This window comes from Ovis canadensis, chromosome 11 (genome assembly GCF_042477335.2).
Source record: "Ovis canadensis isolate MfBH-ARS-UI-01 breed Bighorn chromosome 11, ARS-UI_OviCan_v2, whole genome shotgun sequence".
NCBI classification, from domain to species: domain Eukaryota; kingdom Metazoa; phylum Chordata; class Mammalia; order Artiodactyla; family Bovidae; genus Ovis; species Ovis canadensis.
Genome location: NC_091255.1, coordinates 13810151 through 13836880, shown reverse-complemented (window position 1 = coordinate 13836880; position 26730 = coordinate 13810151). Strand labels below are relative to the sequence as shown.

The 26730-nt window shown below is 40.6% G+C and overlaps 1 protein-coding gene across 4 annotated transcripts in view; it reads right to left on the bottom strand.

Moving 5' to 3' along the window:
- Positions 1-17604: 17604 nt before the first annotated feature.
- STXBP4 (syntaxin binding protein 4) overlaps positions 17605-26730 on the bottom strand; it is a 228147-nt gene continuing 219021 nt past the window's right edge. For all 4 annotated transcript variants that reach the window (XM_069602516.1, XM_069602518.1, XM_069602517.1 and 1 more), the window contains exon 19: positions 17605-20085. In XM_069602516.1, the coding sequence (XP_069458617.1) occupies positions 19971-20085 (115 nt within the window). In that variant the 3' untranslated portion in view covers positions 17605-19970. The remainder of the gene's footprint in view (positions 20086-26730) is intronic.

Genomic DNA, 26730 nt, shown 5'->3' with positions numbered 1-26730 from the left:
ACTTCAGGGACCACCCCCCACCCCCACCCCGGAAATTCCTAACCATGTACCCCAACAAAAAATCTGCCGGCTTTTGTGCTCTGCTTTTCCACTTTTCTGATATTCTCTGGAAAAAGTCAAATCAGGGCTTTAGTCTTCTGCATTTGAAAGGGATGTTTCAGTTAAACCCCCTCTGATAGCTCTCTAGCTTGCCTAACAGGTTCCCCAGACCTCTTACAGCTTGTGAATTGCTTACAGCCCCCCAACCACGAGAGGCACAAAGCTTAAAAGCATCTTAAAGATACAGAGTCTTTTCTAAAGAGTTAAAAATCATACTGGTGATGGGTTTTCACTGTTGAGTCAATGACTGTTGCCAGGCCTCCATATTCTTTAACACCTGAAGGATACTAATCAATGTAATTGGGATATAGAAAAAAGAATATAGTAGTTTTAATGTTAGCAACACTAGACTTTTGAGTTAATTACTTTTCCTTTGTTATAAATCACTGTACTCCTTTCACTTGTTATAAACTGCTGTATCTTTGCTATGTAACAATGTAACTTTATTTAGTGCTTTCTGAGATTGGCACCAGACTTTGGGAAGATCAACACAAATAAGTCTTCTAGTTAACAAACCCTTATCAGAAAAAAGGCTGTAAAATGCTAATTGGCCCTTCTTAGCCAGAAGATGATGTAAATCACCTAAGACTTGTGTGTACAATTAGGTATGCAGAGAGAGAAGCCTGGTTTTGATGAGTCTGGACTGCTAACGCTGCACACCTTTGTGTTACCCATTGATCCCCATGTTTTATCAAAAATATAAAAAGCCTTCTGAACAATAAAGGATGGGACCAGCTTCTCAGACTAGTCTCCCGGCCTGGTTTCTTGGGAATCTGGCTCTCCCCGTGTCTCTTTCTCTCTCCTTTTCTCCCTTTCCCTCCCTCTGCTCTTTACTCTAATTTCAGGCTGAATTCCCATCTGGGGTGCGGAGGCTTGCCAAGTCTACTTACTTGCCCTGGCTGTTAACAGTGTGGAGATTCCTGAAAAAATTGCAAATAGAACTACCTTATGACCCAGCAATCCCACTGCTGGGCATACACACCGAGGAAACCAGAATTGAAAGAGACACATGTACCCCAATATTCATCGCAGCACTGTTTATAATAGCCAGGACATGGAAACAACCTAGATGTCCATCAGCAGATGAATGGATAAGAAAGCTGTGGTACATAGACACAATGGAGTTATTACTCAGCCATTAAAAAGAATACATTTGAATCAGTTCTGATGAGATGGATGAAACTGGAGCCGATTATACAGAGTGAAGTAAGCCAGAAAGAAAAACACCAATACAGTATTCTAATGCATATATATGGAATTTAGAAAGATGGAAATGACGACCCTGTATGCACGACAGCAAAAAAGATACAGATGTGTATAACGGACTTTTGGACTCAGAGGGAGAGGGAGAGGGTGGGATGATCTGGGAGAATGGCATTGTAACATGTATACTATCATGTAAGAATCGAATCGCCAGTCTATGTCTGACGCAGGATACAGCATGCTTGGGGCTGGTGCACGGTAATGACCCAGAGAGATGTTATGGGGAGGGAGGTGGGAGGGGGGTTCAAGTTTGGGAACGCATGTACACCCGTGGTGGATTCATGTCAATGTATGGCAAAACCAATACAACATTGTAAAGTAGAATAAAGTAAAAAAAAAAAAAAAAAGACCCGTGTGAAAGGGAGCCTAAGGCAAGGCACCCTTAGATATTCAAGCAAGCGCCAGTGGCCCAACGTAGATGGTGCAAATTCCTTGTCTGGAATTTTATTGGTCTTCCGTGTAATCCAAGTTATTCAGCCCTCTTCCTCCACTTGATTTTCCTACTACACTGTTGTTTCTTAATCTAATCTTATATCAATCAATAAATAAGTCTTTCCTCGCCAACGCCGTCCACGCATCAAATTCCCTGGATCCACTGGGGCTGGACCCCAGCATGCAATATTTAATGCAAAATTTTTTTTTTCCACAATAATCAACTTAAGTGTTAAGAATACAGACGAGGCCTCATTCATACCCACAGCCCAATCATTCCTCTTTTCAGCCCTAATGTTATAGCATTAAAAACTTTTACCAGATTGTATACAGAGTTCTAAAGCAAAACTCCCCTAGGAAATAACAAGGAAACAAAAACTATCATCAGCTCACATATATTTTTTTTCCATAAAATTTATTTTTATGGAAAATTTTTCCATGTAAAATTTTTTTCTTATAAATTTATCACTTATTTTTTCTTATAAATTTCTTACCATAGAGAATTTTTAAAATGTAGAAAAATATAACAAATAAAATAAATACTACTGATAATCTCATCTAATATTTTCTTCAAGCTCTTCTATAGTATTTATATATAAAATACAGTTGATATCATACTGTAAACAGACACCTGTTTTCATTTCCACAGTGTTATAGTGTGATATTTTCCCTGGGCCTTTAAATATTATTAAGTATTTACCATCATGTTAGATATATATTACTCAGATATTCTCCTGGTTTGAGGCCTATCAGTTCAGTTCAGTTCAGTCGCTCAGTTGTGTCTGACTCTTTGCGACCTCATGAATTGCAGCACGCCAGGCCTCCCTGTCCATCACCAACTCCCGGAGTTCACTCAGACTCACGTCCATCGAGTCGGTGATGCCATCCAGCCATCTCATCCTCTGTCGTCCCCTTCTCCTCCTGCCTCCAATCCCTCCCAGAACAGAGTTTTTTCCAATGAGTCAACTCTTTGCATGAGGTGGCCAAAGTATTGGAGTTTCAGCTTCCAAAGAATACCCAGGGGCAGATCTCCTTTAGAATGGACTGGTTGGATCTTCTTGCAGTCCAAGGGACTCTCAAGGGTCTTCTCCAACACCACAGTTCAAAAGCATCAATTCTTCAGTGCTTAGCTTTCTTCACAGTCCAATGGTCACATCCATACATGACTACTGGAAAAACCATATCCTTGACTAGATGGACCTTTGTTGGCAAAGTAATGTCTCTGCTTTTGAATATGCTATCTAGGTTGGTCATAACTTTCCTCCCAAGGAGTAAGCATCTTTTAATTTCATGGCTGCAATCACCATCTGTGGTGATTTGGGAGCCCCCCAAAATAAAGTCTAACACTGTTTTCACTGTTTCCCCATCTATTTCCCATGAAGTGATGGGACCAGATGCCATGATCTTAGTTTTCTGAATGTTGAGCTTTAAGCAAACTTTTTCACTCTCCTCTTTCACTTTCATCAAGAGGCTCTTTAGTTCCTCTTCACTTTCTGCCATAAGGTTGGTGTCATCTGCATATCTATTATTGTAAAATTTCATTTATTTATTTATTAGCCACTCTGGGTCTTTACCTGCAGAGGGCGGGGGCTACTCTTCATTGTGATGTGAGGGCTTCTTCTTGAGGTGGCTTCTCTTGTGATGGAGCATGGGCTCTAGTGTGTGTGGGCTTCAGTAGTTGAGGCCCACCGGCTTCGCTGCACGGCAGCATATGGAATCCTCCCAGACCAGGAGTCAAACACACGTCTCCTGCATTGGCTGGCCGATTCTTAACCACTGGACCACAAGGGAAGTCCAAGGCCTATAGAGGACTTTTTTTTATTTTAAATAGTGTTTCAGAAAACCTTTTCAATACATTTTCTTAAAATCTAAAGTTGTAGTCACTTGTGAGGATAAACTTCCCAGGTGGCTCTAGTGGTAAAGAACCCACCTGCCAAGGCAGGAAACATAAGAGACACGGGTTCACATCATATGACCCAGCAATCCCACTAGGCATATAGCCTGAGGAAACCAACATTGAAAAAGACACATGTATCCCAATGTTCACTGCAGGACTATATACAATAGCTAGAACATGGAAGCAACCTAGATGTCCATTGATAGGTGAATGGATAAAGAAGCTGTGGTACCCATATACAGTGGAGTATTAGTCATACAAAGGAACACATTTGAGTCAGTTCTAATGATGTGGATGAACCTAGAGCCTATTATACAGAGTGAAGTGAGTCAGAAAGAGAAAAACAAATATATATTAACAAATATACATGGAATCTAGAAAGATGGTACTGAGGAAATTATTTGCTGGGCAGCAATGGAGACACAGAGTTATGGACAGGGGGGCAGGGGGTGGGAGGAGAAGCAAGGAGAAGGTGGAATATATGGAGGGAGTAACATGGAAACTTACATTACCGTGTGGAAAATAGACAGCCAATAGGATTTGCTGTATGACTCAGGAAACTCAAACCAGTGCTTTGTAACAACCTAGAGAGGTAGGATGGGGAAGGAGGTGGGAGGGAGGCTCAAGAGGGAGGGGGCATATGTATTCCTATGGCTGATTCATGTTAATGTTTGGCAGAAACCCATATAATTCTGTACAGCAATTATCTTTCAATTAAAAAAATAAATACATTTTAAAAAGAGAGAAGCCCAGGTTCGATTCCTGGGTTGAAAAGATGCCCTGGAGGAGGACATGGCAACCCACTCCAGCATTCTTGCCTGGAGAATCCTATGGACAGTGGAGCCTGGCAAGCTATGGTCCATAGAGTTACAAAGAGTCAGACACAACTAACGTGACTTAGCATGCACGCATGTGAGAATAAATTCACAGTACTAGAACTATAGGTCAAAAAGTTTAAATATTTTTAAGGTTTTTGATAGGTGTTCCAAGACTGCTTTCCAGAAAGTTTATAGTGATTTATCAATGCCCACAAAATATCTTAGGCTATTGATGCAACCAACATAGAGTATTATTGTGCTTTTAAAATGTTTTGTTTTTTAAAATCATATCTTAGGTAACTCATCAATAATTCTAGGGAAACTTCATATCACAGAAGGGGGAAGCTTGTTTCTAATTTCTTTGAAACTGGCAGGAAAAGGCACTAGTATGGGTTATTGAAGGAATTTGAATTGTCCACAGACTTCAGGATTGACTTCACTATAGATAGATAATACAGTTAATCTGTCCTAGTTTAGGCATTCAATTCCTGTCAATGGAGGGACATGAACTGCTTGCTCTCTTCCAAGTATTTTCTGTTAGGATTTTTAGGAATAGCCTTTAAAGTACCTTTGATTGAATTAAATGCTATTTTAGAAAGGCCATTCTGTTTTGATTTCTTAAGACATTTCAACTTAAACTCAATTTTAAGGTTACTATGAGTCAGGAAAAAGGAAATTTGACCCTCTGTCCCATATTCCTTCAGCTCTAAGACACACATCTTTCAAATTTAAATGTGTCTGAACTCGGGACGTGTAACAGACATGGTCAGCGCTCTCAGATCCGCCCGCCACCCTCGTGAACATGAGCTCTGTGTGCTCTTACTCCCAACATTTGGCCCCGCTTTGCTTTGTTATAGGGCTGTGGAGCCCACCTTGTCTACACCGAGGTTGAAGGACCTAGAAATTCACATCTTCCTGCCAGGCTTCCTATGCTTAACCAATGACAGTGGGGTGGGGGGAGCCTCAGCTTGGACAACAGACATGGGTAGGACTTACCCTGTGTCCAGAGCTCCCTTGTGGGACTGACCCAAAATGCCATCCCCTCTCCATGCCCTCTGATGGATGGGCTTTGCTTGACATCATACCCCTGTGTGGGCTTTTCCCTCCTCCCTTTGTGTTAGTCCTAGTTTTCTATTTCCTATCTTTTCCCTCCTAATTCAAAAATTTTCTCAACTCAGATAACTGAACACACTACAAGGTGTGTCTTACAACCCATGATATCTTGCACGTGCTGTTGGCCAGGAAAGCAGCTGGACTCACCCCTGTGCCACCAACGCTGCCAAAGGCAACCAACACAACTGCCTTTGCCCATGAATGCATGATTTTGGCTGTTTTTCTTGAGATGTGAATGGACTGTTACTCCTTTACCTTTCAGGAGATAAAGTATTTAAGGACTGTTTGAGGAAGGAATATAAATCCTGATTAGTCTAAAAGCTCTTCTATTAAACCCTTTTGAAAAGATCAAAAAAGTACCAGCATCAAACTTCAGAACAGATGTTAAAGCCCAGGAAGAAACCCCTAGGGATGGCAGTAGAACATTCCCTTAAGAAAAGCTTCACTTTGATGGCAGATAGGATGTTATTATGAAAAATGTGGATGAAAACTGTGGATTTAAAAGAGAGATTCAGAAGAGTTCCACTCTGAATATATAGAGGTTTTAGGAATATCATGATTTACTTGTATTTAATTTTCCTTTATACATACACATGATAAACACTATGTTAAAATAGCTCTTAGATACACTTAAAAAGCGTAAGACAAAATTCAAACTACCATGTCATAGTTTAGATTCTTTTTATCATTTTTGGTTTTACATAAAATAGTGGTGTGTCTTATAATTGATGGCTTTTTAAAAAATCTTGCTTCTTTGGCTTTATATTCATTTATTGTTGGTTGTGCTGGGTCTTCGTTGCTGCCTGTGGGCTGCTTGTTGCGGTGGTTTCTCTTGTTGTGAATCCCAGGCTGCGCATGTGCAGGCTCAGCAGCTGTGGCACACTGGCTTGGTTGCCTTTTGGTTCGTGGAATCCTCCCACACCAGGGATTGAACCCATGTCCCCTGCATTGGCAGGCAGATTCTTAACCACTGGACCACCAGGGAAGAGTGATGAGTCTTAAATTTGGTGAAATACTTGGCTGGCCAAAAAGTTTGTTTCGGTTTTCCATAACATTTTATAGAAAAACTTGAATGAACTTTTTGGCCAACCCAATAGTAATGCTGTCCATGGGTTTGAAAAGAGTTGGACATGACTGAGTGACTGAACTGAACTGAACTAAATACTAATCAAGTATATGCTACTCATAGACAGAAAGAATATAATTAATGAACAGTCTTAGCAACGTTTGAAAACCCAAGATAACTTCATAGACTTTTCACCTTATATGAGTCATATTAAGGGTTATATTTGTGAGTGATAGGCCACTATTTCATCATATTCTTAAAATTCTGCAGACTTTAGCTATTAAATATTTCTTATTCTTCTAAAGTGTGTATATGTGTGTATATATACACAAATGTATGTTTATACATTTATACATCATATATATATACATGTATATATATAAAATGTATATACATATGTTTATACATTACTCAGAGAAGTAATCAATGAATTTAATTTTGGGCCAGCTTTTTATTTTTTAATGGTGATCACAGAACTATATTGGCTTCCCTAATGTCTCAGTGGGTAAAGAATCTGCCTGCAATGCAGGAGACAAAGGAGACCTGGGTTCAATCCCTGGGTTGGGAAGATACCCTGGAGAAGGAAATGGCAACCCACTCCAGAATTCTGGCCTGGAAAATCCCATGGAAAGAAGAACCTTATGGTCTACAGTATGCAGAATCATAGAGTCAGACACGACTGAGCAACTAACACATGCAGAGACCTATATATAACCCATGTGATCACTACACAAAAATGAAAAGCTGGTATTAGATTAAAGGCGTGGATTACTGCCCTGAATGATAAAGTTCAGTTCAGTCCCTCAGTCGTGTCCGACTCTTTGCGACCCCATGAATTGCAGCACGCCAGGCCCCCCTGTCCATCACCAGCTCCCGGAGTTCACTCAGACTCACGTCCATCGAGTCTGTGATGCCATCCAGCCATCTCATCCTCTGTCATCCCCTTCTCCTCCTGCCCCCAATCCCTCCCAGCATCACAGTCTTTCCCAATGAGTCAACTCTTCGCATGAGGTGGCCAAAATACTGGAGTTTCAGCTTTAGCATCATTCCTTCCAAAGAATATCCAGGGCAGATCTCCTTCAGAATGGACTAGTTGGATCTCCTTGCAGTCCAAGGGACTCTCAAGAGTCTTCTCCAACACCACAGTTCAAAACCATCTATTCTTTGGCGCTCAGCTTTCTTCACAGTCCAAATCTCACATCCATACATGACTACTGGAAAAACCATAGCTTTGACTAGACAGACCTTTGTTGGCAAAGTATGTCTCTGCTTTTGAATATGCTATCTAGGTTGGTCATAACTTTCCTTCCAAGGAGTAAGCGTCTTTTAATGTCATGGCTGCAGTCACCATCTGCAGTGATTTTGGAGCCCCCCAAAATAAAGTCTGACACTGTTTCCACTGTTTCCCCATCTATTTCCCACGAAGTGATGGGACCAGATGCCATGATCTTTGTTTTCTGAATGTTCAGCTTTAAGCCAACTTTTTCACTCTCCTCTTTCACTTTCATCAAGAGGCTTTTTAGTTCCTCTTCACTTTCTGCCATAAAGGTGGTGTCATCTGCATATCTGAGGTTATTGATATTTCTCCCAGAAATCCAGAAATCTTGATTCCAGCTTGTGCTTCTTCCAGCCCAGTGTTTCTCATGATGTACTCTGCATAGAAGTTAAATAAGCAGGGTGACAATATACAGCCTTGACATACTCCTTTTCCTATTTGGAACCAGTCTGTTGTTCCATGTCCAGTTCTAACTGTTGCTTCCTGACCTGCATATAGGTTTCTCAAGAGGCAGGTCAGGTGGTCTGGTATTCCCATCTTTTTCAGAATTTTCCACAGTTTATTGTGATCCACACAGTCAAAGGCTTTGGCATAGTCAATAAAGCAGAAATAGATGTTTTTCTGGAACTCTCTTGCTTTTTCCATGATCCAGCGGATGTTGGCAATTTGATCTCTGGTTCCTCTGCCTTTTATCAATCCAGCCGGCACATCTGGAAGTTCACAGTTCATGTACTGCTGAAGCCTGGCTTGGAGAATTTTGAGCATTACTTTACTAGCATGTGAGATGAGTGCAATTGTGTGGTAGTTTGAGCATTCTTTAGCATTGCCTTTCTCTGGGATTGGAATGATAACTGCCCTTTTCCAGTCCTGTGGCCACTGCTGAGTTTTCCAAATTTGCTGGCATATTGAGTGCAGCAATTTCACAGCATCATCTTTCAGGATTTGAGATAGCTCCACTGGAATTCCATCACCTCCACTAGCTTTGTTCGTAGTGATGCTTTCTAAGGCCCACTTGACTTCACATTCCAGGATATCTGGCTCTAGGTGAGTGATCACACCATCGTGATTATCTGGGTCGTGAATCTCTGTTTTTACAGTTCTCCTGTGTATTCTTGCCACCTCTTCTTAATATCTTTTGCTTCTGTTAGGTCCATTACCATTTCTGTCCTTTGTCGAGCCCATCTTTGCATGAAATGTTTTCTTGGTATCTCTAATTTTCTTGGAGAGATCTCTAGTCTTTCCCATCCTGCTGTTTTCATCTATTTCTTCGCACCGATCGCTGAGGAAGGCTTTCTTACCTCTCCTTGCTGTTCTTTGGAACTCTGCATTCAGATGCTTCTATCTTTCCTTTACTCTTTTGCTTTTGGCTTCTCTTCTTTTCGCAGCTATTTGTAAGGCCTCCCCAGACAGCCATTTTGCTAAATGATAAAACTACTCAGCATATAGAAATATTAATAGGATCTGCCCATAAACATCTTTTCATTTTCCATTTCAGAGAAATGCCTCACTTGAACTCTCTATATGCCAAGGTAACTTTATATCCACCCAATTTGTTTTGTCTTCCTGTTTTCTCACCCCGTATTTTGCTGATGAATGATGAATTTCTTTATTGAGAAACAGCACACACAAGCAATTCCAATAGGCTTAGTTATAGATGGGATAGTTTCTGCACCTTCAGAGTACCGTGGCAATATATAACTCCTTTGTGCCAAATCAATTCTTCAGCAACATGATTAATTAACTGGTAAGAACAGAAGTTTAACACTGTTGCATTGAAAAGCACAGTTGTTTTGCTTATGGGCTTTACCTACCCTTCCATACCAAAGTCATCCTGTTGTGTTTTTTCAAAACCTTGGAAAAAAAAATCCAGGTTTTTTGCAGGACTTTGCAGGACTTTTGTATGTATGCAAAAATCAACAAAGTGTGTGTATATGCTTAACAATCTTTCTGTAATTACACTGTTAGTTTTATGGTCAAAAGTATGTAGTATACGCTGCCTTCTTCAGCAAAATCCATCACATCATTTCAAGTTTAGTAGAACTAGTTGGTGTCGATGTGCTAAACTCCCATCTCATTTTCTTTTTCATTCACTTTGTTTTTCCCTGCCAGACACAGGAAACAGTGAAAGAGCTTTTGAAAGCAGTAATTCACTTTACAATGTATTCTGTAAACACTCCCTGAACATCACTGTGCCATGTCCAATGAGAGGGAGGAAGAATAACATATGGACCCTTAAGGGACTCAGAGTCTGTAGCAGAGACACATGCCTCCCTTTCGTGCCAAAATTAACTGCAAACACAGTGTGATAGAGGATTTAGTAAGAGGTTTGCAGTGATGGGGGGTGATATAGGATTTTACAGCACGTCTCCACTCAGCTAACCCTCTCAGCCTCCGGGTTCTATGTGAAAACACCCTCCTGCCACAAGGACAAGTAAGAAACAACAGGCTGAGCCACCTTTCTGTCTTCCCAACCCCCCAGCTCTCCCTAAAGTGCTCTCCTATCTGGGATGCTGGGTGGGACAGCTGCGGTGAGAGACTAGTTGGCTTAAATGAGAGCTTGTTACCACGTTCAGAGGAAACACAAAAGAGCACATAGGGTCAGCTTTGAAGCCTCAGAAACCCAGCTCGCTAGGCAGAAATAAATTAGTGAATGACTGTAGTGTCCCAATGGGTACCTGGACAAGCAGGTCAGCAACTCCTCTGGTGGTGGAAGCTCTTTCTTCAATGCCCTCGAGTGGCAAGAGGGGCTGGACAGGTGTGAACAAATGCAGAGGTGGTGCCTGCTAGTGGTGGGAGGGACGGAGCACGTCAGCATCTTCAGAGAAGAGCTGGGCCAAGTGGTGTCTAAAGAAGGAGGAATCTGCTGAGCAAACGAGGCGGGAGTTCCCTATACAGTCTGTCTACATGACTGTGGGGCCTGAGAAATGAGGCTGGAGAAAAAGAGGAAGGGCAGATAATGGAAGGTGCTGAGGACTGAAGACCAGCAAGGGAGCAACAGAGTCAAATGTGTGTTTCAGAAAGAGAATTCTGACCGAAATGCGGTGGGGAGGTTGATGCAGACAGGTGTGGTAGAGAGGGAGAAAGACATATTGTCTCCGTGGCCATTATCCAGGTAATAAAGAGGAAAGCCAAACTAATCGGCAGTGTTGGCATGGATCAAAGAAAGGAGAACATATTAACACACATTAATATGTACAGTACACGTCTTTTTCTTTACCTGAAAGTCACCAAGCAAGTCAGCTCTTACCTGAGAGTGAGGAGGCAGACAGGCCAGCTCAGTTGAGTAACTCAGTTGTTGTTCAGTTGCTCAGTCGTGTTTGACTCTTTGCAACACTATGGACTGTAGCTCACCAGGCTTCCCTGTCCTTCACCATCTCTGGAACTTGCTCAAACTCATGTTCATTGAGTCGGTGATGCCATCCAACCATCTCATCCTCTGTCATCCCCTTCTCCTTCCTTCAATCTTTCCCAGCATCAGGGTCTTTCCCAATGAATATTCAGGATTAATTTCCTTTAGGATGGACTGGTTTGATCTCCTTGCAGTCCGAGGGACTCTCAAGAGTCTTCTCCAACATCACAGTTCAAAAGCATTAATTCTTTGGTGCTCAGCTTTCTTTATACTCCAACTCTCACATCCATACATGACTACAGGAAAAACCATAGCTTTGACTAGACGGACCTTTGTCGGCAAAGTAATGTCTCGCTTTTTACTGTGCTGTCTAGGTTGGTCATAGCTTTTCTTCCAAGGAACAAGAGTCTTTTAATTTCATGGCTGCAGTCATCATCTGCAGTGATTTTGGAGTGCAAAAAAATAAAGTCTGTCACTGTTTCCATTGTTTCTCCAACTATTTGCCATGAAGTGATGGGACTGGATGCCATGATCTTTGTTTTTTGAATGCTGAGTTTTAAGCCAGTTTTTTTACTCTCCTCTTTCACTTTCATCTAGAGGCTCTTTAGTTCCTCTTCACTTTTTGCCATAAGGGTAGTGTCATCTGAGGTTACTGATATTTCTCCCAGCAATTTCGATACCAGTTTGTGCTTCATCCAGCCTGGCATTTTGCATGATGTACTCTGCAGATAAGTTAAATAAGCAGGATGACAACATACAGCCTTGAAGTACTCCTTTCCCAATTTGGAAGCAGTCTGATGTTCCATGTACAGTTCTAACTGTTGACCTGCATACAGGTTTTTCAGGAGGCAGGTGAGATGGCCTCGTATTCCCATCTCTTGAATAATTTTCCACAGTTTGTTGTGATCCACACAGTCAAAGGTTTTAGCATAGTCAATGAAGCAGATGTTTTTCTGGAACTCTCTTTCTTTTTCTATGATCCGGCAGATTTTGGCAATGTGATCTCTGGTTCCTCTGTCTTTTCTAAATCCAGCTTGAACATCTGGAAGTTCTTGGTTCAGGTACTGCTGAAGCCTGGCTAGGAATATGGTGAGCATTACTTTGCTAGCCTGAGATAGTGCAATTTGTGGTAGTTTGAATATTCTTTGGCATTGCCTTTCTTTGGGATTGGAATGAAAAACTGATCTTTTCCAGTCCTATGGCCATGGGTGAGTTTTCCAGATTTGCTACATATTGTGTGCAGCTGATGTTGAAGCTGAAGCTCCAATACTTTGGCCACCTGATGCGAACTGACTCAGTGGAAAAGACCCTGATGCTGGGAAAGATTGAGGGCGGGAGGAGAAGGGGACGACAGAGGATGAGATGGTTGGATGGCATCACTGACTCAATGGACATGAGTTCGAGTAAGCTCCAGAGTTTGTGATGGACACGGAGGCCTGGCGTGCTGCAGTCCATGGGGTGCAGAGTTGGACATGACTGAGTGACTGAACTGAACTGAGTGCAGCACTTTAACAGCATCATCTTTTAAGATTTGAAAGAGCTCAGCTGGAATTCCATCACCTACATTAGCTTTGTTTGTAGTGATGCTTCCTAAGGCCCACTTGACTTCTTCGCACTCCAGGAGTCTGGCTCTCTGGATCTCTGTGATCACTCTGGCTCAGGAGTGATCACACCATCGTGGTTATCTAGAGGTTTTCCTCTGGAGGAAGGGAACATTACGAGCAGGGTATAAGTGATCTCAACCAATACTATTCTCAGCCACCTTGTAGTTCCCTCCATTCTTCAGTCATTGCTAAACTGAGAGATTTACTTAAGTGCCAGGGCACTCTGGGTTTGGATGGTGTGATGTCATTGTCCAAATTGGATTTCACTGAGAGGCTTCAAAGGAAAAAAAATCCTCATTAACTGGATGAAATGGAAAAAAAAATCTTTTAGGTCTGGTGGGGGCATGGGAGGGTCTTCCTATTTCTGTGATCCTTTGGGGTTCATAGAAATCCATTTGGTGTTTCAGTTTGAATCACACTGGGCAGGAGGAAGCTCACTGATGTTGTCCAAGGCTCTATCTGCCTGTACACAGCTTGCAATTACTTCCATCCTGGGGCACAATGAGGAATGGGTTTCCTCTGCTCAACACTAACATATACCACCAGGTTTTACTGTTCCCAGGAAGGTGGTCCAGGAGGTGGGGCCCAGCCCATTTCTCTGAGCCCCTCCAACAGTTTTGTTATTTGTCCTCTCCCACAGCCAGGAGAATTATAACCTAGAGTGGGAGTAGGAAAACCTTACTCTTTTGCATCACACATGCTTTCAAATCTTTGTTCTAAATCATGAATCCTTTCCAGTTCCCTAAGGAGTCAGACTTTTGAAACTCAAAAGAGCAAGCGTTCCTCTGCTTTCTGATGTCACATACCTTTCTCGAGGCAATGACATTAAATGGCCTAGAAATTCAGCTATGGAATAAATAAGGGGAATAAAGAAAATAAATGGAAAAAGCTTTGGTTAATTTCAGTTGAATGTTCTTTGCATAAAATATAAATCACATAAGAGTTAGACTAGATCTGTTTTGAATTGAATTCTAGGACTTTGCAGTGTTTGGCATCTGTAGCATTAAGTAATTGTGTAAGTGAGTAAATGAATACAAGGGCATGAGAGTTAAAGTGGGAAATAAGTCTTACTTATGGACAGCTCATTACACATTCAATTTGGCAAGGATGCATTGAACACCTACTGTGTTCAGGCACTGTGTTAGCCCCTCCTCCATGGTGCTAGACCTTTCCTACAATGGTGAATGAGGCAGATAAATCCCTGCCACCATGGAACACACTCTCATTCTTATTCTCTTTATTAAGAAAGATAATAAACAAATATATCATTACAAATTGATAAATAACGTAAAAGAAATAAACAGGGTAAAATGACAAAATATTTTGGTGATGGGGGAACAGGAATGAGGAGGGATCAGAACTATTAATCTGATTGCACTGTCCCTCAGACCACCCCTGTACCCTGACAATGAAATTCAAACAAAATTAACAAAAGAAGTATTAGTTAAATGTAAGAAGTCATATGAAGAAAGCAAACACAGAATTGCATTCAATATTCACATAATCATCATGCAGGTCCAATGATATTATATGTGGTTAGCTGTGGTTAAAACATCTTGGGATTTTATTTCTAAAGTTAATTTTCATGGGTGTATTCTACTTAAAGTTCTTTTCATCCTCTCAAAATTTACATGCTATGTAAGTTGTTTTCATTAGTTTAGTTCCCCTTGTTCTGTATATTGTAAAATTCAAGTGTGTTGACTTTTGAAAGAGCTGTATTTTATTTAGCAAAGAAAATAAAATGTCCATTTACCCCAGAAAAAGGATAATATTTTCTAATTTTGCAAACGCTTTATGAAAGTATCATTTGACTCCTTATTTTTATAGCTGCTTAGCATTTATTATTGGAGAGGCCCTTCATACAGTATGATCCTTTCATTTCTAGTCAAGGGGTGTTAATATTATTTTGGAATTATTCAAATTTGAGAGTGATAAAGGGCCTCTCTTCAGGGATTCTTACTAACCAGATCCCTAACTTCTTACTCCTTTAAGGAAAAATAAAATGTTCCTGAGAAAAAAGGAAGGAAAGGGAAAAGGTTTCAGACTATGAGCTTCTTGATTTGGGAATCAGAACTATCCAGTGTGGGGTCTTCAAGCCCTTGCGTCTTGTCTGGTATCTCGCAGGTGGCTCAGGAAGTGGCTATTGAGTTGAATGGTTTCCGGACCATCAGAGGATGACTATTCCCTCACAGACAGGGAAACCAGGGCTCAAAGTGCGTTTGTATTGTGCTTTGCACTTTACCAAGGCCTCTCACCCAAGTTAGCTCATTTAAAAGTTGGTCCTCACCATCATTATACATAAAGTAGGAAAGGCCAATACTTGCAAGTAAAAAGATGACAGTGATGATGTGCTTGACATACAGTGAATTGGTCACTGGTAGACTCCCCCCACATAAAGCGAGTCAGTCAGCCTCTGCTGCCAAGGGACAGCTAAAACCCAGTGATGGAGAAATTCAGCTCCTTATACAATGATGGAAAGAAGATTACTTTTCTAAGGACAAAAACAATCAGAAATGTTATTGGCAATCTTTGGACTAAAAAAAGTGTCCTATAACACATAGAAGAAAAGCTCTCACACATTAGTGCTGGCAGTCCTTTTTTTACACAGGAAAACTTGTGTATATCAAAATTAAAGTGAACATGACTTTGATGTAGTGATTTACTTTTAAAAATTAATTAGTTTTAATTTTTGGCTGTGCTGGGTCTTTGTTGCTGTACATGGTCTCCCTAGTTGCGGCAAGGGGGGGACAACTCTTCGTTGTGGTGTGGGGCTTCTCACTGCGGTGGTTTCTCTTGCTGGGGAGCATGGGCTCAATAAAGGCGGTGTGCGGGCTTAGTGGCCCTGAGGCATGCGGAATCTTCTCGGACCTGGGATTGAACTCGTGTCCCCTGCGCTGGCAGACTGCTAACTACTGGGCCACCAGGAAAGTCTGTGATTTACTTTTAAGGGTGTATTCTCACTATAGACATACGGGCACAAGAGTGCACAGATATATGAGGAAAAGGATTTAATGAATATGAGAATGTTCACTGGGGCACTGTTAGTAACAGAATTAAAATACTTTTATGTACTGTATGTCAATTAGATTTCAAAAAAATTGGAGAAAAAAACAATCATGGAGGACATAACACATGCATAAATTCTAAGGACAAGGAGAATGAAAAACAGCCCCCCCCAGAACTCACAAACTATCAAAAGAGAACAATAAATAAATCCTGTACAACACAATAAACACTAGCATAAAATCAAACACAAGGACAATAAGGATCATAAAGGAAAATCGACTATACTTCAATAAAATTAAAAAAATTTTAAAAAATGGAGCACAAAGGAAATTTTTAACCTGGCTCAGAGGGAAGGGGGGGTTGGTTCATGGACAGAGTAGATTGTATTTTATAGTACATATGACCTTTTAATAAATTCTGATGTCTATAATGTCTTGAAATGATAAAATTAAGAGCAATTATATTATCTAGATCAGTACAGTATCAGAATACAACTTAAATTAACCTAAGAGTTCATCAATAGATTGTTGGCTACAGAAATTAGGAGTTATCTGGGTAGTGATATTTTACAGAGTCATTTGAAATATAACATTAATCTGTGTAGGTATCACTGTGAAAATAACTACACTATATTAATTCAAAGATACTTAACAGTATAACTTCCTTTTAGTAAAAATACCCATCGAAGTATTACTGATGGTTACCTCGAGAAAGTGAGATTTTTTTAACTTCATTCAATTCCCTACTACTTGATTTTTTAAAAATGGAAATAGATTATTTTAAAAATTAAAATTAAAGAAAAGCTATTCAATTCTGACTACCTGGAAGCTTTCCACGTTTTAACCAGCAATAAGTAGACCCCAGGAGTGGTTGGCCATTGCCCTACTGCCCCCCAGTGCCTAGTACCGTGCTTGGCATGGTGGTGGTGCTTGGTCAATAAGCCAGGTCACTCTTTAGTAAAGTGAGGTGGAAGCACATAACAACATTGGGCTTTTTTAATCCTAAAATCTGAGTCAGTCAGTCAAAGGAGAAGAATTTGAAAGATGGGCTATATAAATGTCAACTCACTCCACATTAACTGGGGGGGGGGCTCTACCTGTGTTGAGTAAGGATTCTTAATGAGTCCCTGCCTTATGTTTCTTTGGGCGTCTCCTGGGGCATTTCTCTGTTGGTTTAGAGGTCACAGAGGCATATGGAGGAATGCTCAGGTCCAGGCAGAGAAGCCTGAACCTCCTCAGCAATGGTCTCATAATAAGGAGTTCAGACTGACGGAACTCTTCCTGGAACATAGCTTCCATTTCCTCCTGGGGAATTCTGTCCTGATGGATCCTAACTACCAGAAAGCTCCTTATCGAACTGAGCTGGCATCTGTTTCTTTGTAAAATTGACCCGTGGATCCCAGCTCTGCCCTCCAGTGTCACATACAATGGTTCTTAGTGGTGCAGTGGTTTACCAGAACAGGCCCTGGGAAACCTGCCTTGAGACCCAGCTTCCACTCTTGGGTGCTGTGTGGACCTTGAAGCAAAGACTAGCAATTCTCTCTAATTGCAAACTTCTTTACAAAATGGGGATGATCAGAGATAGTTTCTACCTCATGGGGCTGTTTTAAGAAGATAATGAAATAATATTTGCAAATTGCCATCACAAACATATGGCAATATGCTCAATAAGTAATATTAAATTTTATTTTTAGATATTATTTATTTTTTGGCTGTGTCCTGTGTGCCGTGTGGGATCTTAGTTCCCTGACCAGGGATCAAACCTATGCCCTCTAAAGTGGGAGCTCACAGTCTTAACCACTGGACTGCCAGGGAAGTCCCTGATATTACAATTTTTATAGGCCTTTTCCATTAGGTGTTCAATTAGGAGTCAGTGAGGAAAGTGCCACCAAATAGCAAAGTCAACATATGAGGCCTCCGCCAGTGAAATGTGCCCTGAGAACGTTGATGCCAAGTGATTTGAGCGGCCCCTGTGTTTTCCGCACTATAAACTAATTAGAAAAACATTCCCAAGAAGGGGAGGGACATTTCATACCATTAATTCGGCAACAACAAATACTCTGTACTTTCACGATTATAGATACTAACATATAAAAGTAACTTGGGGTGTTTGAGAACCTCACTCATCTCTAAGGGATGTAAGGAGAGAGCTCCCTCAGGGCCTTCTCTCAAAACATGTCTCCCTGCAGCTTCCCGATATTCAAAGAGCTGTCAGAGGAAACTCAGGTCATTCTGCAGGAAACTCTGCAGCCATTCTGAAACTTTTCTCAGGGCTAATGACTACCTATCACCCTGGATTTGACTTATGTTATCATTCAAGACAGAATTATAAACCCTACATATATTCAGGGATGTGTGAGCACATGCACACATGTATTTATAGCATAGGTCTATGTAACATACCATATGAAGAGCAGCAGACTCGGAGACTCAGGATCTAGGTCTAAGTTTGACTTACTGTGTGAACTCTGAAGATCTCAGTTTACTCATCTACAAAATGGTTATAATCGATAATTCTGACAGTATATCTCCTAAGGAGTTTTAGGTTTGCTATTTTAATTGAGCTCCAAGCCTCCATCTTTTAAGTAAGACAGTAATATTAAAAAAAAAAATCCATTACAAGTATTGAGATTCTACATAAGAACTCATTTGAAAAATGAGTCTTTTTCATCAAAAGATGTTTAATGATTCTTGCTGACTTTCCTCCTAAGTATTACCTAACAATATTAACAACATTGGGTAAGGATAAGTCCCTTTTTATTATTCAGTTGGTACTTAATGCCCAGAGCATTTAAAATGACTTCCTCCCAACTCCATTCCTTCCCCTACCCTCATTTCCCAGCTCCAGGTTTAAATCACTAAACGGAGAGAAAATCTTTAGCACTGCAAGTCAATGGCTCATTCCTTCCAGAAACTCTCCTTACAATAAAATGAAAATGAGATCAAAAGCATAATCAGTCTGGAGGCCGACAGATGTCTCTTTCGACACAGATTCTGGATGCCCCTCTATTCTCTGTTCATTGGCCCCTCTAAAACCCCTTCTCCGGCAAGCATAACCCAAGCTGGGCAAATCCCTGATGGGAGCCAGTCATTTGACTTTAGAAAAATGTGAGCTGTTGAAAAGAAGCCCTTTGTAACAGCATCACAAAGCCCTGCCTCTGCCAGTTGAGGGTGTGGGGGAAAGGCTTATAAAGAAGTGTGGACCCATTAAACGTGGGAGCTAGGTTTAAATGCAGACATGCCCCCTGAGTCTCTGTGGCTCCTGGGCTGCACAGCGGTGAAGCTCAGCTGTATCAACAGAGCCCCACAGCCCCGCGTGTCGGGTGACCTGCCTCTGCAGGGACAGCGGAGTGCGGGGCAAAGGGGCCTGGGTGTGGAACTGGAAGACAATGGTGTGAGCCTCAGCTCCAGGAGAGGGGCTTTGTTTCTCTGAATGTTATTTTCCTAACTATAAAATACCCACTGGAGCTGCCTCATAAGCACATTGTATGCTTTACATAAGACAGGGTCTGAAAAGCATTTTGTAAATTAGAAAGCATCATCAAGATATAAGCTGTATCCAGTGGCTTGTGAGACAGTTGTCTAAATGTGATCCATAAGAACTCCCCAAAGCTTGCTTAAAGCTTCCTATGCTATGCGTATAAAAGATTAGTGAGTTATCAAATAAACAAAGTGTTTCACTATGTTCACATAATTTTTCAGTCTTAATTATAAAACCCACTGTCTGATATTCCATAAAGAACCAAATACAAAATTACAAAGATCTAATTACATATGAAAATTTATACATATTATAAAATCCAATTACATATGATTAAAAAATAGGGCTCGATTATTCTTAAAGAACTACTATAGCGGCAATCAATTTTGCAAATGTATACAGTTATAGCCAAAAGTTTTACAAAAACAGCTTAAATCCAGAGTCTCCATTTCGCAACTTCACTAACCAGTGTGCGTTTTACTCCTCGTTTAGATTTTGTATCTCGGAGTTATCTGCAGAGATGGAGCCGCTGGAAGACCATGGGGCACAGCTTCCCACGGAAAATCATCAGTTCCTCTGGTCGGGAGGTTCTCTGGAACAATCCTCTTCATTCTCCTCTGAGCAGGGCAAGTTTAGCGCGCTCATCACGGGGTGCATCCAGGACGTAGTCTGTGTTACGTGACTTGGGAAGAGGCACAAGAAGAGACACAATCACGACTGGAGAGACTACCCTTCTAGCCACTACGCAAGCGGTGGTCCTGGTGACACTGCCTCCACCCTACTGCAGTCCCCTGAATTACGAAGCAGTTGGAACAGGATCCAGTAGTTTTTAAAAGTCTTTAGATACGTTTTCTCGGTTCAACGAAACCCATTTCATTATTTTTGGTAAAACAAAACCAACAATAACAAAACAAGGCAGGAGAACGCATTACCTTCAACTGCTCACTCTTCCTCACCCATCAGCAAGTCCTGTGACTGTCATGCTGTAACATTTCTGGAATCTTTTTCTTCTTTTCCAACGCTATAGACTAGGGTCACTGAAACAGCTTGTTTCTCTGCCTCTGTTCTGGTTTTTTAATTCATTCCCCACTCTAGCCAAGAGATCTTTCTAAATGACAAACCATACACTGTTGCTCACCTGTTAAAAATTCAGTGCCAATTAATGCTTTCTGGATTAAATACACACTCCACAGTATGAAACACCTTGCTTTTTACCTGCCTCCACACTTTCTTCTCTGCTACAATACTCCTCCTTCCCATCTGGTTTATCCAGCTAACTCTAATTCTAAAGAATCAAATACCCCTCAAGATTCCTCCAATCTGTGCCAATGGCCTTATCGCTCACACAATATTACAAGGGACTATTCCTAGTCCTTCTCACTGCATGTGAGGGCAGGAACTGGGTTTCCCAACTTTGAATCTATGGTACCTAACATATTTTCATGACAAATAACTAGGCATTTCAGGGAAGAACACAAGCAGAGGTAAGGAAGAGTGTACAAAGACATGGTGCATTTTCATGGGGTGCTCAAACATCACTGCATGTGCCCCTACTGAGGGATGGTGTTTCTCAGAACTCGTATCCAATCCCAGCCTTCAGCTGGATGTCTCGCCTAAATCCACCTCTACCTGACCAGCTTCTTGGTCCTGGAGAGATAGCTTTTGGAACAGGCTGACTGGCTCCTTCTCCTGAGATCCTCATTCGAGCCCTGGTTTACCCTGCTACACCACCCATCCTGGATCCACTTCCTGTGTCCCATCCTACCCAGACTCAACCTCAGAGCAGCATCATGTCTTAGACCAAGTGCGCCCGACGGCTGGCCCTTATGAAGATCAATAAGACTGTGGATCTGAAAGAATCTCCTACTTCCTAAAATATCACAGAATAACATTTCCAAAGTGTCTAACAAGGCTTTTTAAATACACATTTTATGTATAGACCTCCATCTTCAGCTGCAAAGAATATAATCAATCTGATTTCAGTATTGGCCATCTGGTGATGTCCATGTATAGAGTCATCTCTTACGTTGTTGGAAGAGGATGTTGGCTATGACCAGTGTAAAGCTCTGTACAGTCAGCAAAAGCTCTATACATTCAGTAAGCTCTATATAGTCTATAGAGAAGACTGTAAACAGTCAGCAAAAATAAGAAGCTCTATACAGTCAGCAAAAACAAGACCTGGAGCTGACTGTATCTCAGATCATGAACTTATTATTGCAAAATTCAGACTTAAATTGAAGAAAGTAGGGAAAACGACTAGGCCATTCAGGTATGAGCAAATCAAATCCCTTATGATTATACAGTGGAAGTGACAAATAGATTCAAGGGACTTAAATCTGATAGACAGAGTGCCTGAAGAACTATAGACAGAGGTTCATAACACTGTACAGGTGGCGGTGATCAAAACTATCCCAAAGAAGAAATCCAAAAAGGCAAAATGGTTGTTTGAGGAGGCCTTACAAATAGCTGAGAAAAGAAGAGAAGCAAAAGACAAAGGAGAAAATGGAAGATACATCCATCTGAATGCAGAGTTCCAAAGAATAGCAAGGAGAGATAAAAAAGCCTTCCTCAGTGATCAGTGCAAGGAAATAGAGGAAAACAATAAAATGGGAAAGACTAGAGATCTCTTCAAGAAAATTACAGATACCAGGGGAATATTTCATGCAAAGATGGGCTCAATAAAGGACAGAAATGGTATGGACCTAACAGAAGCAGAAGATATTAAGAAGAGGTGGCAAGAATACACAGAAGAACTGTACAAAAAAGATCTTCATGACCCAGATAACCACGATGGTGTGATCACTCACCTAGAGCCAGACATCCTGGAGTGAGAAGTCAAGTGGGTCTTAGGAAGCATCACTACGAACAAAGCTAGCGGAGGTGATGGCATTCCACTTGAGCTATTTCAAATCCTGAAAGACGGTGCTGCCAAAGTGCTGCGCTCAATATGCCAGCAGATTTGGAAAACTCAGCAGCGGCCACAAGACTGGAAAAGGTCAGTTTTCATTCCAATCCCAAAGAAAGGCAATGCCAAAGAATGCTCAAACTATCGCACAATTGTACTCATCTCACATGCTAGCAAAGTAATGCTCAACATTCTCCAAGCCAGGCTTCAACAGTACAGAACCGAGAACTTCTAGCTGTTCAAGTTGGATTTAGAAAAGGCAGAGGAACCAGAGATCCAATTGCCAAAATCTGCTGGATCATAGAAAAAGCAAAAGAGTTCAGATAAACATCTACTTCTGCTTCACTGACTATACTAAAGCCTTTGTGTAAATCACAACAAACTGTGGAAAATTCTTCAAGAGATGGACTACCAGAACACCTTACCTGCTTCCTGAGAAATCTGTATGCAGGTCAGGAAGCAACAGTTAGAACTGTACTTGGAACAACAGACTGGTTCCAAATAGGAAAAGGAGTCCGTGAAGGCTGTATATTGTCACCCTGCTTATTTAACTTCTATGCAGAGAGCATCATGAGAAACGCTGGGCTGGAAGAAGCACAAGCTGGAATCAAGATTGCAGAGAGAACTATTAATAACCTCAGATACGCAAATGACACCACCCTTATGGCAGAAAGCAAACAGGCACTAAAGGGCCTCTTGATGAAAGTGAAAGAGGAGAGTGAGAAAGTTGGCTTAAAGCTCAACACTCAGAAAACTAAGATCATGGCATCCAGTCCTGTCAGTTTGTGGCAAACAGATGGGGAAACAATGGAAACAGTGACAGACTTTATTTTCTTGGGCTCCAAAATTACTGCAGATGGTGACTGCAGCCATGAAATTAAAAGATGTTTGCTCCTTGGAAGAAAAGCTATGGCCAACCTAGACAGCATATTAAAAAGCAAAGACATTACTTTGCTGACAATTGTCTGTCTAGTCAAATCTATGGTTTTTCCAGTAGTCATGTATGGATGTGAGGGTTGGACCTGAAAGAAAGCTGAGCACTGAAGAATTAATGCTTTCAAACTGTGGTGCTGGAGAAGACTTGAGAGTCCCTTGGACTGCAAGGAGGTCAGAAGGGGATGACAGAGGATGAGATGGCTGGATGGCATCACCAAGTTGATGGACATGAGTTTCAGCAAGTTCTGGGAGTGGGTGATGGCCAGGGAGGCCTGGCGTGCTGTAGTCCATGGGGTCGCAAAGAGTTGGGCACGACTGAGCGACTGAAGAGTTGTAATAATACTTAACCTACCGTGGCCTGTTAGCACACACGGGACAAGTGTGCCATTGAGCACAGTTTGGGCTTGACTGCAAATAGGCACTTACTATACTGGCTGTTGATGACAATAACTGAAATGATGGACTTAATACCAATGGTCAGGCTCACTGCCATTACTGGATTTGTTTTGTTTTCAATCCTTTACTCTAAACTCCTTCCATATCCCCCAATACAAACTGTTCAGTTCCTCTGTTTAGATATTGAAAATGCAGCTCTCTATGCAAGATCACTTATAGTTTCATGATAGACTAAAAGTACTTAAACTGTTTAAGAATAAGGTGGAAGTGGCAAGCAAGGCCAGATATTTTCATAGTTCTAAAACCTCAGAGTGTGGCTAAGTGACACAAAGAAATATTATTCTCTTGACAATAATCCATATTACTATGAACTCTTTAAAATGGTTTAGCACAGTTTCTTATTATGGAGGCTAAACCTACAAAGCACGTGATTTTGCACAGGTTAACTTCATTTCGAGGGTTTTTTAAAGCTGGAAAGCTGCCTAAATTGAAAGTGATTTTAAGGAATTACCAGTGAGTGTTAACACAGAGGGCTAGAATACTACTGCAAGGGGAAATGAGGACACACCATCCTGTGCAAAGTACCCGTTTAAAGCTGAAAGGAAAGTTTGATGGGATAGTTTTGCTAATTTTAATATCTTAGTATATTTACTTTACTCTTTATCAGCACATTTGTAATAGGTTAGTCCAAAGTTGAGACTTAATAAATTATTGTGAATCTTTCCTCCCCTACAATGCCTCCTAACTGGGGAGGCTGGAAAGGAAGAGAACCAGGCACAGTTACCCGAGGGGTGAGTGCCGGTGCAGGCTTTCTAGGATGACTTAAAAATACAGTATACTAACGCATATATATGGAATTTAGAAAGATGGTAACGATAACCCTGTATGCGAGACAGCAAAAGAGACACAGATGTATAGAACAGTCTTTGGACTCTGTGGGAGAGCGAGAGGGTGGGATGGTTTGGGAGAATGGCACTGAAACATGTATATTATCATATGTGAGACAAATCGCCAGTCCAGGTTCGATGTATGATACAGGGTGCTCAGGGCTGGTGCACTGGGATGACCCAGAGGGATGGTACGGGGAGGGAGGTGGGAGGGGGGTTCAGGATGGGTAACATGTGTACACCCGTGGTGGATTAATGTTGATGTATGGCAAAACCAATATAATATTGTAACGTAATTAACCTCCAATTAAATGAATTTATATTAAAAAACAAATTCTCATGCTTGAAATATTATTGCTGCCCATATATGGACATTCCACTGAATTGATAACATAAAATAAGCAAAAGTAAAATGTTCAAGAAGATGTGGTTATAGACTCTGAACAATCAGTATTAGAAAGGCCCACCGCCAGAGGGTCATCCTTGACAGTAAGCTGCATTAGGCACTTTATAGCAACAAATCAATATCTGATCTTTCTCCAAATACAAAATAATGCCATAAAACATTGATTCTCTAATGTTCACAATATACTTCTCTTCACAACTGGAAAACACATCCTTAGCACCAAACATGCAAACACAAGAGAAAAAATAAAACTGAAGCCAAGAGGGTTAGTTTCTATGCTTCAAGTACATATCTCACACCTGGCTTTTTTGTGAAACCACCCAGAACCAATGCTTCTAAAATGCAAAAAGTGCCTGGCAAAAAGTAAGTATTCAATAAAGATCATGGTTGTTGTTGTTGTTTGTTTGTTTTTTCTGCCTTTTAAAAAGTTTTTTAATAATTAGGGCTTTCTGAATACTGTAAGAAAAACTTGGAATTCTTCCTGTGATGCTGGAATGGGGCCATTTGTGTGTGTACCATTCAATTTTACGTCCTAGTGAGCATGGTGACTGAAGAGCTTTGACATAATCAGTATGATGAGATAATCCCAGATTTACAGGCTAGGCGAACATTCTATATTAGAAATATTTCCTCTCTGATTTGTGTGCTTGGTAATTCAACTGAGAAGAGAGAGAATAAATCAGCGCTGTTGACTCTGTTTAATTAATAAAGACTCCATAGTTCACAAAGTGAGATGCTGCTATTTACTGTGAAAAATTGAGAGGTCTGGAAAATAAATGAGGCTGACTATGAAACACAAAAATCTTCCATTTGAACATACAGTACCTCTGGCAACTCTTCCTGCATAGAGTGTATCTGACCTGATTTGGGGAGCAATCAACAGCAGTTCAGATATATCTGAAAATCTAAAAAGCCTCATACTACTTGCCTCTGAATGACTGCCAAGTCTACTGTTGAAAACAATAATATTTGAGCCAGGAAGATGACAGTGTTGTATGTTTCCTTTTGTAATATTACTAATTTGAAAGACATATTTTAGAGCTTATTAAAAAACCCCCAAGAGAACATGCTTTATTTACTGGCAAAGAAATATAAGTGAATTATTTAACTCCCATTATAATTACCCTCCTTATGTTTCTTACCTCCTAGCATGCAAAATGCTTTCTTTCAAAATAAAAATTTAGGACAGCTTATTAAAAGTGGTTTAAAGATAAAAAAGTGCACTAGTTTTGTAGAAATTCATTTTTATAATAGTCTGTGATGATGAAAGAGGTTCTTTTGTTAATCTTTCATTGTAAATGATACTACTTATATGTCATTGTGAGTTTAACACGATCACATGCATTATTTTATCTATTTAAGATAAACCTGAAGAATAATAAGTCAAAGTAATTATGATTTTTTATGAAGGGCCGAGTAATATTATGTATACAATATTTGTATGAATCAGAAAATAAAAAATAAGTATGTTAATCCAAAATGTTTCTGGCACCAGTATCTTGGAATCACTGAAAACTTTTAAGAGCTGGCCATAAACTGTAAGTAGTAATGAAAAATTTAAGAAGTTAATAAAAAATATTCCCAATTGAAAACAAATCAAAAGGCAGGAACAAAAAGTGAACCATGTCAATAAACACATAAAAAAGTCACCGAACCTTGGTGATGCAGCATGTAATCTTGTCAGACACTGTTTATGAGAATGACTACATATTAGGAATAGAAAGTATCCATTCTAAAACATGTTTAAGAGAAAATTGCAAGCAGTTTGTTCCCACTGATACACAGTATAGAGAGTTC